This window comes from Schistosoma mansoni, chromosome 3 (genome assembly GCF_000237925.1).
Source record: "Schistosoma mansoni strain Puerto Rico chromosome 3, complete genome".
Classification (NCBI taxonomy): domain Eukaryota; kingdom Metazoa; phylum Platyhelminthes; class Trematoda; order Strigeidida; family Schistosomatidae; genus Schistosoma; species Schistosoma mansoni.
In genome coordinates, this window is record NC_031497.1 from 24,701,903 (window position 1) to 24,715,957 (window position 14,055).

The 14,055-nt window shown below is 33.7% G+C and overlaps 1 protein-coding gene across 1 annotated transcript in view; it reads right to left on the reverse strand.

Moving 5' to 3' along the window:
• Positions 1-1,556: 1,556 nt before the first annotated feature.
• The window catches only part of Smp_141790 (membrane associated guanylate kinase inverted related), a gene marked incomplete at its 3' end in the record, with an annotated part of 65,839 nt that continues 53,340 nt past the window's right edge, over positions 1,557-14,055 (reverse strand). The window contains exons 9-10 of the mRNA XM_018799760.1: positions 3,026-3,204; positions 1,557-1,895 (exon numbers count right to left, since the gene is read on the reverse strand). Of these exons, the coding sequence (XP_018651517.1) occupies positions 1,557-1,895; positions 3,026-3,204 (518 nt within the window). The remainder of the gene's footprint in view (positions 1,896-3,025; positions 3,205-14,055) is intronic.

A 14,055-nucleotide genomic window follows, 5' to 3' on the forward strand; every position in this document is an offset into this window, starting at 1 on the left:
GAATTTGTAGTCATTTCCATTGTAAATAACAATAATCTCAAGTGATTGTTTTCAGCATTGGTTATATATATATATATATATATATATATATATATATATATATATATATATATATATATATATATATCATTCCTAGCGGTTACTATTCATTTATTCTTTGTTCGAATGTAACAAAATCCACTTACATTGAGTTGCTCATTGTAATATGCATGAAAATATGTTAGTGCCAGAACCATACACACACACACACACACGCAACCATGACAAATTAACACATCATACCACACCACAACGCACAATTACACCAAAATTTATGCAAACAGAAAAAAAAATGAATACAATGAATTGGTGAAAATCAAACCAAATAGATTCAGTAAACTGAATGACAGTATAAAATAAACATATTGATGTGAAGAAGTAAAAAGTAAAGCACAGACATCTATTACTATTTCTGCAAGTCTAAATGTATGTCCATTTTGCTGTACAATACAATATGTTAATCGATATAACTTTGCACACACACACGTATACTGTTCAGGTAGATGGATACAAAAACAAGTAAACAAATAAACACATACATACATAGATACTCACACAAAAGTACCGGTTTCATTTCTTGAAAATAATTTTCATAATTCAATGATTATTAAATAACAACTGACAGTTATATGGCTATCAGCTTTTTTTTGATATCATTAGTCAATTAGTTATAAGAACCTTAAGAAGTAATAACAATGAAAAGTTATCACTTTGATTTAGAGTAAACGAAGGTAGATCGTTGAAGTAACCAGTCATTATTACAGAAACATACAAAGATTAGTGTGAATAATGATGAGTACTTTACAAATTAGGCTACTTCTAGTATAAACCACTAAGCCACAGAGAACTTTATTGAAAATCAGAAAGTCTGTATAGTTAAGTTTTTGTTCAAGACTATTCAGAAGTCGTTTCATACATGAAATTAAACTAAGAGAGAACATTTCCATTTCAAACAATATAATGTCAGTTTTAATTGGTGTATATATGTACAAAACACATATAGACTAGTACAACTAAAATATCATAAATGATATTTAAAGGAAGTTAGAAGAGTTCTATTTCATCTTACAGTTAACAGTTGTGTAGTGAACGGGAACGTAAATGGGGACAAACAAATTAATTTGACACAATATGACAGAACATCTTCATGAAACCTGAGATCAGGGATCATAAGTTTCTGCTTTTAGTCTTACCGTTCTCCAACTGGCCTACCTGGAATAGTAAAATGTAAAAGAACATGTCTTTCAGCCAATATAGCTCAGTTGAGTCATCGTGAAAGGCAAGCCCGATCATCAAATGGAGGTAGCAGCTAAGCTCGTGGATCGTATAACTTGACTCTCAACCATCAGGTTTCATGTTAGGACCGCGTTTTATTTGATTAGACATAGATCAACAGGGTGATATATTCATAGAACTTATAAGAATACATAGACCGGTAACGTGGTTATTGAAATGCATTTATATAATGTTAATTTTAAGATTAAACGTAAACGATCTACGATTACAATAATAATACTTTATTTACCGCTATCATCAACGGGATGTACACGTCGGCGTCGATCCGAAATCACAGATAAACCCATGTTATTATTAATATTACCATTGTTATTATTGGAATGATAAATATAATCTGTTTGGTTGAAATTCGACCGACTAATTAAATCGAGCGGTTCATTTTGATACGAATGTTTATAGTGACGTTGATGATATTGATGATTAGGACTATCTAAGCCTAAACGCCGATCCACATATGGATCTGGAGTTTGTGCACGTAAATGTGACGAACCACTTGAAGATATACTATTTTCTCCTGTACTACCGGAAGTTCGATGATGATAACCACTTCTGGAAGAAAGCTGTAAAAGAGATCGAATTGAAACAAGGGAAATTAATGAATATTATCATTAATCTTTTAAAATAAGATCGCAACACACTTGTAGGTAGCAGTCGTTATAGGTTGACATCAATCAGGGTATCTCAGAAAACAATGGAGTATTATATTACCGAATTAATCAGCACTCAGATGAATACTTTAAAGTCACTGTGTGATTATCATTGAAACATACATTCATATTAGTATACAATGACATCTATCGTTTGGATGATGAAGAATTTGAGTGAGAATATTAAATAATTGATAGATGAAATCAAAATATGGCTAACGTCGTTGAAGCTGTTTTCAATAGAAAGACAACAATGCAAGGAACTAGGAAGTGGACCGAAGATTTAATTTTGATCCATTAATTAGTTAAGTTTTAGAAGATATTGAAAAGGTCACAAACAAAAATACCTACAAAATTATTCCAATAATGAAACAGTACGTTAAGCTAAACATCATTGAAGGTAACAATGTAATAATAATAATAATAATGATCGGAAGAATGACATGGCTCAAAATCGTTTGCAATGGTAAAGGTGCATCCACTCTTTGTGTTCTCCCGGATTATAATCTTCTGAATTCTTTATGCCCCTATCCTTTTTCTCTTTCCAAATTTATTTCACTGCATTATACTCCTTCAATAACATCTTCAAACCCTAATCTTTCACATAATGTTTATACTCTTATTACTTCTACCACTATGGGATTTGAATCGACAACTGCATCTCTGTGTTAATGTGGTATGGCAACTCAAACTGATGTACGTACGTACGAAGTAAATAAGACAAAATGCGCTTCCTGGATTTCACTGATAGCCACCATTTATCACTGTTTGTATTATTTCTTCATTGTTTATTTCTCTGTATTATAAATAATTCTTTCATAACACCTGTCTTCTTGAAAGATTAACTATGGACTTCCTGTTATCAAGGTCATTCCAAGAATCATTCTAGGTCATTGATACAGTATAGCTTCACTCAATTCTGATAAAGCCAATGAAGATTCAATGACAAGTAGGTAACATGAATTGATTTGTTTTTCATGGAATCATAGTCCAAGTAAAAATATTTAAAAAAAGTTCAATTTATAGGGGAAAATAACACTTACATGATTTCGTTGAGGTTGAGGAGTAGCATAAATAATGCTCAAATTATTATGATTATTATTAATGGTAGTGGTATTTATGGCATTACTATTAATAGTAACATTAGTGGATGGAGAAGAAGAGGGGACAACACCGACTATTGATGTATTTGATTGTTGGTCAGTTGATTTAACATGAAAATCTGTAACAGAGAAAGAATAACGAACTGTGAGTTATTTCATAGTTGTACATACTTTTATAGAAGGTGTATATTCTAAAAAAAACCGTGTCATATTTAACTTCTAATCGTAGGTAAAAAAAAAAGTCAGACTTTATCAGTTATCCGTACATGTTATATGTTAGGTAGGAGTAAATTGACAAGAAAATTAAGAGGGTAGCACAAGAAAGAAGCTTTCTTCCAGCTGAAATGATTTGTGCATAAATCAACAACTACTTAGTGAATCAGTACTCTTCTAACTACCATCAATCAGAGTTATGAATTTACATGTATTGATGACAGTAAGTATATAGGAAGAACTAATAAAGAAAGGTCCCAAGATCGATTTTGTCAAAAATTTAAGTCTAAAACGAAGCACTTAATGAAGAATAAACATGAAGTTTATATGTATAAATTACAAGCGAACGATAAACACTGAATCTACTTTAGAAAAGCGTTTACGATGAACATAAGGAAACTGGGCTTCTTAGCAATGGCCTACCCTCCTAATCACTTAAAGAGTAAAACAAAAGTTTTTCAACTCGTTACAGATCGATATCGATCACGGAAACCATTGAAAACCAGAGAGCAACCTATAGTTTATACGTCCTAGTATGAGGATTTCTGAGCAGTGCGTACTTGTGGCCCAGCCAGGGAACCAAAACAGAACCTATTTGTTAAAACAACTGGGCCAGAATCCAATTCTATTACTTCACGATCATCTAATGCCATTGGTGATAACTTTTTCCCTGACATGTTTGATCGTCCCCCAGTTATGACATTTCACTAGAAAAACTTTGTAACCATTATGAATTACGTTACACGCAAGTTGACTGTAGTTTGGTTAAAGGGATTAAACGTTCGCCACAAAAGGTACAGATTCTAGATTTGATCAATGGCAAGGTTGTGAATGTGAACTGTTGAGGAGTTCTGTACTATGATGGAAAAGCTATCTAGTGCACCATGGTTTTTAGTAGTACTCCAAATGAAATCAATCTATGGCGAATTAAATCTACCAATGAAAATTAATCTATCCAACACCCCTTCAAACCAAAATAAAACATCTTCTACAAAAAAAAGTAAAAGATTCCACTAGAGAATAAAAAGTAAACAAAAAAAAACGACGTAAACCTAAACTAAAGAAGGGAACATAAAAATTCAAAACTAAATAGAAATGAATGAAGAGTCTTTCCGGTTAGATTAAAGTAAAAGGATTTTTAAGATAGTCCTAGGAAAATAGAATGACAACAGAGAGAATTAAACAAGTTAACAACAAACAACCAAACAAGTACAAATCCTCCATGAATGACTCATCTTGAAAATAAGACACATAAATTAGCAAAACAAACCACAATGAGAATGAGGATAAAACTACTGAGCTTATTGTCATTTTTTGTATAGTTGTTTTTCTCCAAAAAACAAAAAAAAAATAATTGGACAATGAACTGTGCACGTACTTGTGTTCGTGTGTGTGTGTGTGTGTGCGTGCGCATGAGCACACGTCTACAAATACCCAGTGAAGATGTGAAGGCAGCGAAATCACAGATATATAATTGAAATAGTATAGAATTAAAACTTAAGTTTCTTAAAGGAACTCTATTTCGTGTAGATATTTAACTACCACCAACAAACAAGCAAATGGAAACAAAAGCTCAATCGTTAGGTGGGATTAAGAGTAAAATTGTAATCAGACAACATATATATATTTCATAATGGTAAAAAAAGAATAGCGAAATAAAATAATAAAATGTTAAACCTCCCCCCCCCAAAAAAAAAGATGTAAAGTAATAAAACGATAAGAGAAAAAAAAAGATAAAGAAATCATCAATTGTGATAAGTAGTAAAAATAGATTTAAAAAAATACAGAAAATAATCAATATCGAAAAGATGGAGATAATTTATAGTTTAGTTGAATGTTTTCTTCGGCAAATGATCTAAGTAAAAAGTTTTCCTTCTTGATTTGGATCATATCATCAGCGTCGACTTTACATAGAAGTGTTTATCTGACGCTGACTGAATTGTAAGGAACGAAAATGAAAGTTCTACAATTAAGACGTCTAGTTTAGAGAACACATTACTATTAAAGTAATGAATATAGTGATTAGTAATGATTTTTGGAGATTCACATGAAAAAGTAAGTGTGAATAATAATAAGTGTGTGTCGATAGTACGAATTACTGGATACTAGTTCAATGTGACTGGGTTAACATGACACCTGAACGTGCTTGAGTTCTACTGCAAACGCATTTACGTGTACATGGTTTTGAACCACATTTAATGTGTAAAGGGGTAATGGAACTAATGGCTGCTCAAATCTACGCAGGTGGAGCAAGACCTAAAAGTAGGAAATGGTAGTTAAAAATCGAAAGCTTTAACCACTGAGCTATGGATTAAGTAGTCATAAACCAAGATAAAACAGTAGTCATTTTTTGATGAAAACTAATTTTAAAATGAGATGAACTAACATTTACAATAAGTGAAAAATGATTCAAATAAACAGGAAATTTAAATTGTAACCCTTGTGTAAACACTAATCAAAGAGATTATGTTAGACAAACCTGGATAATCCCCCCCCAAAGTCTTGAGAGGTTGAGAAAGTGTTGAAAATACTTTGGCTAATCCATGTTGTTTAGAAACCTTCAAGAAAATTATGAAAAACGAAGGATTGTATTGCCGAGATCACACTACATATGCCCTTGTTTTTTGTATATAAGTTAGCCTTTGAAGCAACGCTTCTTACACACCTCGTGCCCATTTTTTTTCTGTTTAAGGTTCAATAGTGCAAGATTTCAAAGAAACTGGAAAGGGATTAGGGAGTCGGGGTCTGATTGTTTAAAACAAATTTATCAGATTGTAGTCAGGATGAAAGTGAAGTTGAATACCACTGTTAAGTATAATTTTATTGATGTTGCTTCAAAGGATACTCTTTATATAAGGATTTATGATACTAACTGGTTGCCCGAACCGATGTTAGTGGGGCTGGATGTGAACCTGACACCTAATGATTGAAAGATGAATCCTTAAACTATCAAGCTATTGATCTATGAGTACTATAGAAAAAAAATACACGATTATTTTCACATTTGAGGTGCTGTCAACAATGTGTGATCAGATATCTGCTTAATGCATGAAACATTTATCCAGTATGGATTTCTCACTGTAAGACACTAATAAATGCAGTCTAAAATGCATATCTTACTTACTTGAATAATTTTTTCTGGTTAGCGTTTTTTAGCGAGTTGGTTTTCTACGGGATGGGGTGGCTAACCCCATGCCCAACCCTCCTCCTTTACCCAGGCTTCGGACCGGCAGTAGCCCCCGGAGGAGCTACAGGTATATCACTAAGCTCTTAATTATTTCTTGAAACTTAATACAATAAGTCTATGACCAAAAACACATTTATTTATGATAACATTACCCTGATCAGTAAACAAACTAATTTTAATCCAAAAAAATAATACAAACAATATGACAATCTTTAGATGAGTATAGTACCAAATAATCTATATGTGAAGTTGTTATATGCTGATAGATGTGTGTTTGTATGTTTATTATTTAACGTAGTACAAGTGATGACAACGACAACATACAAAATTAAAAGTATATTTCGAGGCGAAAGCAAAAACAACAAACCAGTAGCTAAGTGGATCACAGAATGGTATTTGAGGCGAACGGTACTGGGTTCGAGTCCCGGAGTGGATATCGAGTCTGTGATGCAGGCACGTTCAACTGGCGAGTCTCAAGTAAGACGAAACGCGCGTCCTAGATTCATCTGCTAGCCACCATCCAACTCTACACATTACAACAACAACAACAACTTGATTTCCTAAAGTGATTCTATTCTCATTGTCATCATAACAAACATGATAATAATAATAATCCCAGTGTATGATATTTCGAACTGGCTATCTTCGTTATGATTGATGACACATACACCCGTTACAGTAATAGATTGTAATGAAGTATTATCGTTTAACTTAACTATCAGACTTAACAACTGAGGTCGTAAGACTTGAAAAACCTTCTCCCGATTCAACTTAACTTCAAGGTGACATGGGGAATAATCCTGTTGTATGGTTTCAGATCTATGTGAGTAGCTATCTTTTGATACTTCTGTGAAGGAACTTAAATCCACAGAACGTACTTCTACTACTTCGTTGTCTTTTTAATAGTTTTTTTTTGAAACTTGTGTTTTTATTCTTCAAGATTATCCCAGGTCGAATGCCCTTCATTATTGTAACAACCAAACATGATCTACTATTGATTCATTACTTTCCTGAATATATGTGTAAGTACGGCTCGTTGGTAAACTCTAGGAAGCCTCAAGAAGCCCAGAAAGAGCCGAAGACATTCCATCCAATCACTGCTGGGGGAATATTCTAGAATGTCGACATGTAGCTTCCCTATTGGATGGAGAAGAATGATCCCCTATGTGCCTATTGGTTGTCAAAAACTATGAATATATGAGATTTCTGTACTATATTTCGACACCGTTTTGGGGAATAAAGTTCCTACTTACTAGTCTTCTGTTTTCTCTCTTGCGACGTTGCGGGTTCGATCGTTCAAGTAGTCTAGTAGTACGCAGCATAGTAAGAATTAAAGCTCTAGATATAACAATATGTTAATTTTTTCATTCCACTTTTAAGGACATAATCATTGTTTGTTTAAATTAATCTTCCATAGTTTCCCTTATTAAATCTCACCAGGCACAAATTTTCATACTTTTGGATTGGACAAGACCAGGAAGGGGATAAATGGTTATTGTATACAGTGTTATAGGAGTTGAAAACTTAGCTACTTTCACCACATGGACTAGTAATATGAATTTTGTGGAATACTTTGCACATTTTTTTACATTACATTATCCCCCAAATGCCCTGGTACGGCCGAGAGTGGGGAGAGTCCACTCTCCCTTGCGAACCGCTCTCACATGGCCACGCGTATATAGCCTCTGCCAAACAAGTCCTACTCACTGCATTCTCACAGTGGCATTACTGTTGTTTACGAAATTGAGAGGACGAAAAGCGAATGTCCAGCGCTTTAACCGGGTTGGTGGATGTGGAGTGTCCACCTAGGGGAGTTGGAAAACCCTGATTCTAAACCAATGGTGCATATGGGCTCCAGTATCCTGAAGGAACAAATGGCGTATAAACCAATTGTTAGTCACCGGCTACCATGGGACTGCATCTCCTCACGATGCTCCACTACCTTGTGGACTAGACCTTCAGGTCAAAGGCTCGGGGTGTGGCCTCCTAAGAAAACCACCTGCTTCAGTTTGGGCACCTGAGCAGTATCACATCCCTCACACAAATCAAATGAGATTTGTGTGGCGCAGATGTATCTGGTGCTTCCTTGTACCAATATTTATGTGTTGAAATAAATAAATAAAACCTAAGCGTTCAGTTTCAACTTTGTATATAAGTTTATGTACGAGAGAATTTAGAAAAAAATATATATAAACATACCATTTATATACTGATGATTAGCTATGTTCCCACGATAACGCTGAAAACAGAAAATCAATTCAGCGGAAAAATTAAAATAAACAATCCGTTAAATAATAATGAAAATGACAACAAAAGAACTAATTAAAAACAAAATTAAATGGATGTTTTAAATTTTAGGAAACGTAAGAAATGATAATACTGGAGCGTTGGTGTAATGGGTTACAGAGATCCAATTCCAACTATTGGGCTTTGAGTCTAAATGCGAATTCGAGTACTCAGTTGTTTCTCCAGTTATTATATAAATATTGACCCAATGGCAAGTACAAAAATTAAGTGTGACTTAGTAACCCAGAGTATAAGTTTAGGTAATCGATCTTAAATCACATCATTTATGTGAGGCTTGATGATGCTAACCAGGTATCTATACAAAATTGAATGGGTTTGAGCCGGTGAATGCATTAATCAACAATCTTTTAACTTCATGAAACAAAGTATGTATCATTAACTAGTCAGCAGCTATCAAGATAACCAAATGATGAGTGGTTCAGGAATTAATACTGTTTAACAGTAAGATACTTCTAAATGAGTTTCCTTTATAATCGATAGCAACCAAGCGTATTTTGATTAGGGGAATGATTATATCTCACAAAATTTCCCAAATCCGAACGTAGTTAACCATTAGCTAACCGAGCCGCACCATCTCTAGAAATCCAACTAGGGAGTTGTGATTTACCGAAAGAGAGCAGTTCTGTATAGTTTTTTGTACCTTTTTTTGTACCATCTCTGTTTTCTTTAACCAGTCCCAGAGTTGACAAATGATACACGATGTGGAAGTCACTAAGTTGACATTTGTAACACATGACTAGCCCACCGGAGCCAGTGTTGCAAGATGATGCTACTAGGTGAATTATCGTCATTGCTCCCAAACATACACTGTCAGACCTTGGAGTTACCAATATAGTTTACCATCGGATCTGAGAGCCCTTTCAAAAACAATGAAGATGAAATACGGAATAGTCGATAATCCTCAGCCGTGATGGGTCAAATTTGATGAAAATAGACAAAAACTACATTCACTGATGAGTTTCTAGATTCAACTGTTATAGTCAAACTATCATCACGGCAACGCCAAAAAATAAACCAGATTAGGATATCCAATTTTGGCTTTCACTATACATGGATCGATGTTATCAGCCAAATCAACATTAGCACATACTTACAAAACTATCCATCCATATACACAACGGTAAAAGATACAACTATGAATTGGGGATTTTTGTGATCATTTTTATGATAATGTAACAAACGAAAATTAGAAACGTGCATGATATTAATCAAAGCATTATGTTTAGTTGAAGCAATTGAACAAACAAACACCTTATCAAAGAAAAAAAAATTGGGGATAACTTTTACATAGACTAATAAAGCTTTTAGTATTATATACAGAAAAGAGGAAACAGTAGATATTGGGGGGGAAAAACCCCCCAATGGAAATGAACTAGATAATAGACAATATAAGTGAAACAGGAAAAAAAATGTAATTACGTTACAACTGTATTACAGAAAGTATATATCAGCCGACATATATTTGTATTGCTAAATATCTGCCTACTTAATTATTATTATTGAACATTGACGAAGGTACATTTTAGCCACACACACACACACGAATTATATGAAAATACAAACAAATATAAACAAGACGGGAATGAAATGTGAATGTGTGAATACTGATTATTTAATGTATTAATACTTTTATAATTTGTAAAAATTACAATAAAGATGGGTTCTTCAATATTTATAATTTATTTTCTATATAATTGAGATCATGAGTCGATTGAAGCTAGACCACCATGGAAAACCTGGATGTGCACTGCTGAAGAGTCACACAAGAGGACGAAACGGTAATCCAGTGCTTCCAGGTTTTTCATGGTGGTCTAGCTTCAATTGACTCATGATCTCAACTATATAAAATTACTAAAATCTCTACAAACCCCCCTTCTTATTTTCTTTATACTGAAATTTTTAAAAGATTATACAAAGAACCTTATTTATGTAAGTCTAGCAGTTTCAATTATATCCAGATTCTTTATATGATCATTAAGGTGGTCAGTGTATGACATGGTGTCGTGGTATGAAAGAAAGCTGCAAAGGGATGGCTTCTATCGGTCCATTACGACTCCCTAGATGGGGTCCAAGAGATGGTGCAACACAGTGGCTAGAGACGTTATCAGATATGGCTCAGAGTAGAAGCCAGTGGCGATCCTGCTGTAACTTTCTTTTACTTTCTTCATAAAGAGTGGTCATAACTTCCTTAAATGAAAGAGATCTTCTGGTTGTACATTTCAGTTTCCACCATCACTACTCTTATATATATGTATATATATGCATCTTACACCTTTTCTTTTCCCATTCTCATTGTTTACAAACGATTCCACTTTGATTTAAGTATACTTTATATGCCAATTCATTGATTAACACAGTATTATGTGATAACTATTTGGATCTCCATGAGTATCTATAACAGCCTGTTAAAACAAATATATTCCATGTTAAAATAGTACCAATTATCCAGTGAAATTCCTTTCACATAATTTGCTCTACAATGTTTATATTGAATACAAAACAACAATGAATGAATCTAGTGGTTAAGCGCTCGGGAGCGAGACTGGGTTCGAATCTCGCGAGGCGGGATCGTAAATGCGCACAGCTGAGGAGTCCCACAACAGGCCGAAACGGCCGTTCAGTGCTTCTAGGTTTTCCATGGTTGTCTAGCTTCAACTAACTCATGATTTCAACCATGAAAATACTGAAATCTCCACAAAATCCCTACTGATAATGGATGAGTCCTTGTTTGATCTAAATCATCAACGTAGAAAAAAGCGTTTCTGTATGTGTCTACCTCGATCCTATACCATTTCAAACGCCGTGATGATACAACAATACAGCACTTCGATCACTATAAAATATTTTAAGTGGAAAATATAATGAAGGTTATCATTATTTAAAATTTGATAAGTTGGTAAATTTGTCATTCAATATTTGTAAAAAAAACGTTACTAATCATAAAGTAAACATACAAATCAACATACCTGTTCATTGAAATTCAATGAATTCATTTCAAGGAATTCAGTATCCAGTAATGATAACGGGGAAGTATACAAACCTATCAATTCCATAGAGAAAACAATAAATTATAGGATTATTTATGATAAATTGAAATGCATAACATCGTCAATAACATAAATATAAATGTTAATTATGACATCTTGTTGTGCTAATCTAGTATGATAAATTGTGCCAACATGTATCTGTGCCAGGATCAGTGTTAATGATATCTGTCTATCTATTAATCAATTACGACATAAGTATAAGGAAGAAATATAAATATTGAATAGTCACATTTGCGAATAAGTGCACATTTAAGAACATACCAATCGTTTTATTGGTTACCCAAGGTCGAAGCTCTATTCAAAGACAGTGGAAGCTTATAGTTTCACACATAAGCGTTAATCAAACGACTTATAACAAGGTTCAAGGTACGCTTACAGAAAATTTAATTGATATCGGCTCAATATACAACATACATAGCACAACACAGATACAATGACTGTGAATTCTGAGCAATATTTCTTCTGCATTACTCACAGGCTAGCAAAGATGTTTGAGATCTACTAAAGTCAAGCCAAGAAGTTCATTATTCTTTGTACAAATTAAATCACAAATGGATAAATAAAGTACAAAAGGTATTTATTACACATATATACTTTGAAATGCTGAGGAAGATCAGACGGATATTATTGATACTGTTGAGTTCTCTAAGCTAGATGGTTCCATTGTGAAGCTACATGTATAGGTAACCACTGTCCATGCTAATCAAAACAACAATCAATAAAAGCTTCATAATTGAACCATTCAAATAAGAGAATTCAATTACATTAAACACATATATTCATAACATATATAGTTGACTGAGAGAAATGTGTTTAGTTCAATTATGACCAGCAAACAATGATCAATATAATCCATTGGAAAAATAAGAAAAAAAAATCACAAATTTTTTCCGTACACCACTCATCTATTACCATTAAAAAGTATGACATAATCTGATGGTTGTCATGTTGAAAATAAACATGAAAAAGAAAAAAAAAAGAAAAACAGAGTGGTACTATGCCTGTCAATCTATATGTAAAGCACTATATATATACCATAAACAAAAGAAAAAAACATTGTAAATGTGACTGATCAGAAGCAAATTATGATTGAGATTCATTTAATATAATCATTGTATAACAGAATTGATAGCAGAATACTGAAAATTGCATTTATTGATTATTACAGTAGGAATATTTATGGGTATTCTGATAAATTTATATTATGTATTTCATTCAATTTCTATAGTTGTTTAGTATGATATTCATTTATACTATTGTGGTGTGGTTCTGACTTCGGTGGCTTGAACATGTTCTAAGAATGTCGTCCCAGAAAATTCCACAACGTGCATTATTTGCCGACGCTGTGATTGGTTGGAAAAAGCGGAGAGGAGGTCAGTGTATGACATGGTGTCGTGGTATGAAAGAAAGCTGCAAAGGGTTAGCCTCTGTTGGTCCTTCACGACTCCCTAGATAAAGTCCGAGATATGGTGCAACACAGTGGCTAGAGATGTTATCAGATATGGATCATAATAGAAGCTAGTGGCGATCCTGCTTTAACCTTCTTTTACTTTCTTCATAAAGAGTGTTTATAAATTTCTTAACTGAAAGAGTCTTCTGGTTGTATAATTCAGTTCTCCCCATCATTACTCTACTCTTTTTTTCATTCTGATTTTTCTTTTATACATATGCATTTTCCCCTTTCTCTTCCCATTCTCATTGTTTTGTGTGGCGCATATGTATCTGGTGCCCCTTTGTACCAATATATATGTGTTTAAATAAATAAATAAAATAAATTGTGGTATGGGTTACTGACATCCACATAAGTAGTATATGGTGATGGTCGGGCATTGAATGTATTTCAGTAGAAGATCGATAAGGAGAGAACGGGAACCGTATGCAATTGGTATGAAAATGCAATAATCGGAGACTATGGACGGATATTTGCGGAAGAAACAGTCAAATTAAGACAATTGATTGATAGTTTGCAAATTAACTGTTCACTATATTTTCACTTAGTATTACTTATTTGAATCTTCCCGTTGATGTTTAGGACTGCTGTTGATCAGTCTCTTATTGGCGTGTGTGCATACTGTGCGGATTGCCTCGATATTGCCTTAATTCACAAGCATTCTAAGCAAAGATTGATAGTGGCTAGCAGTGGAATCCAGGACGCGCGTTTTGTCCCCTTTGGGACTCGTCAGCTAGATGTACCTGCATCTCAGAGTTGATGTTCA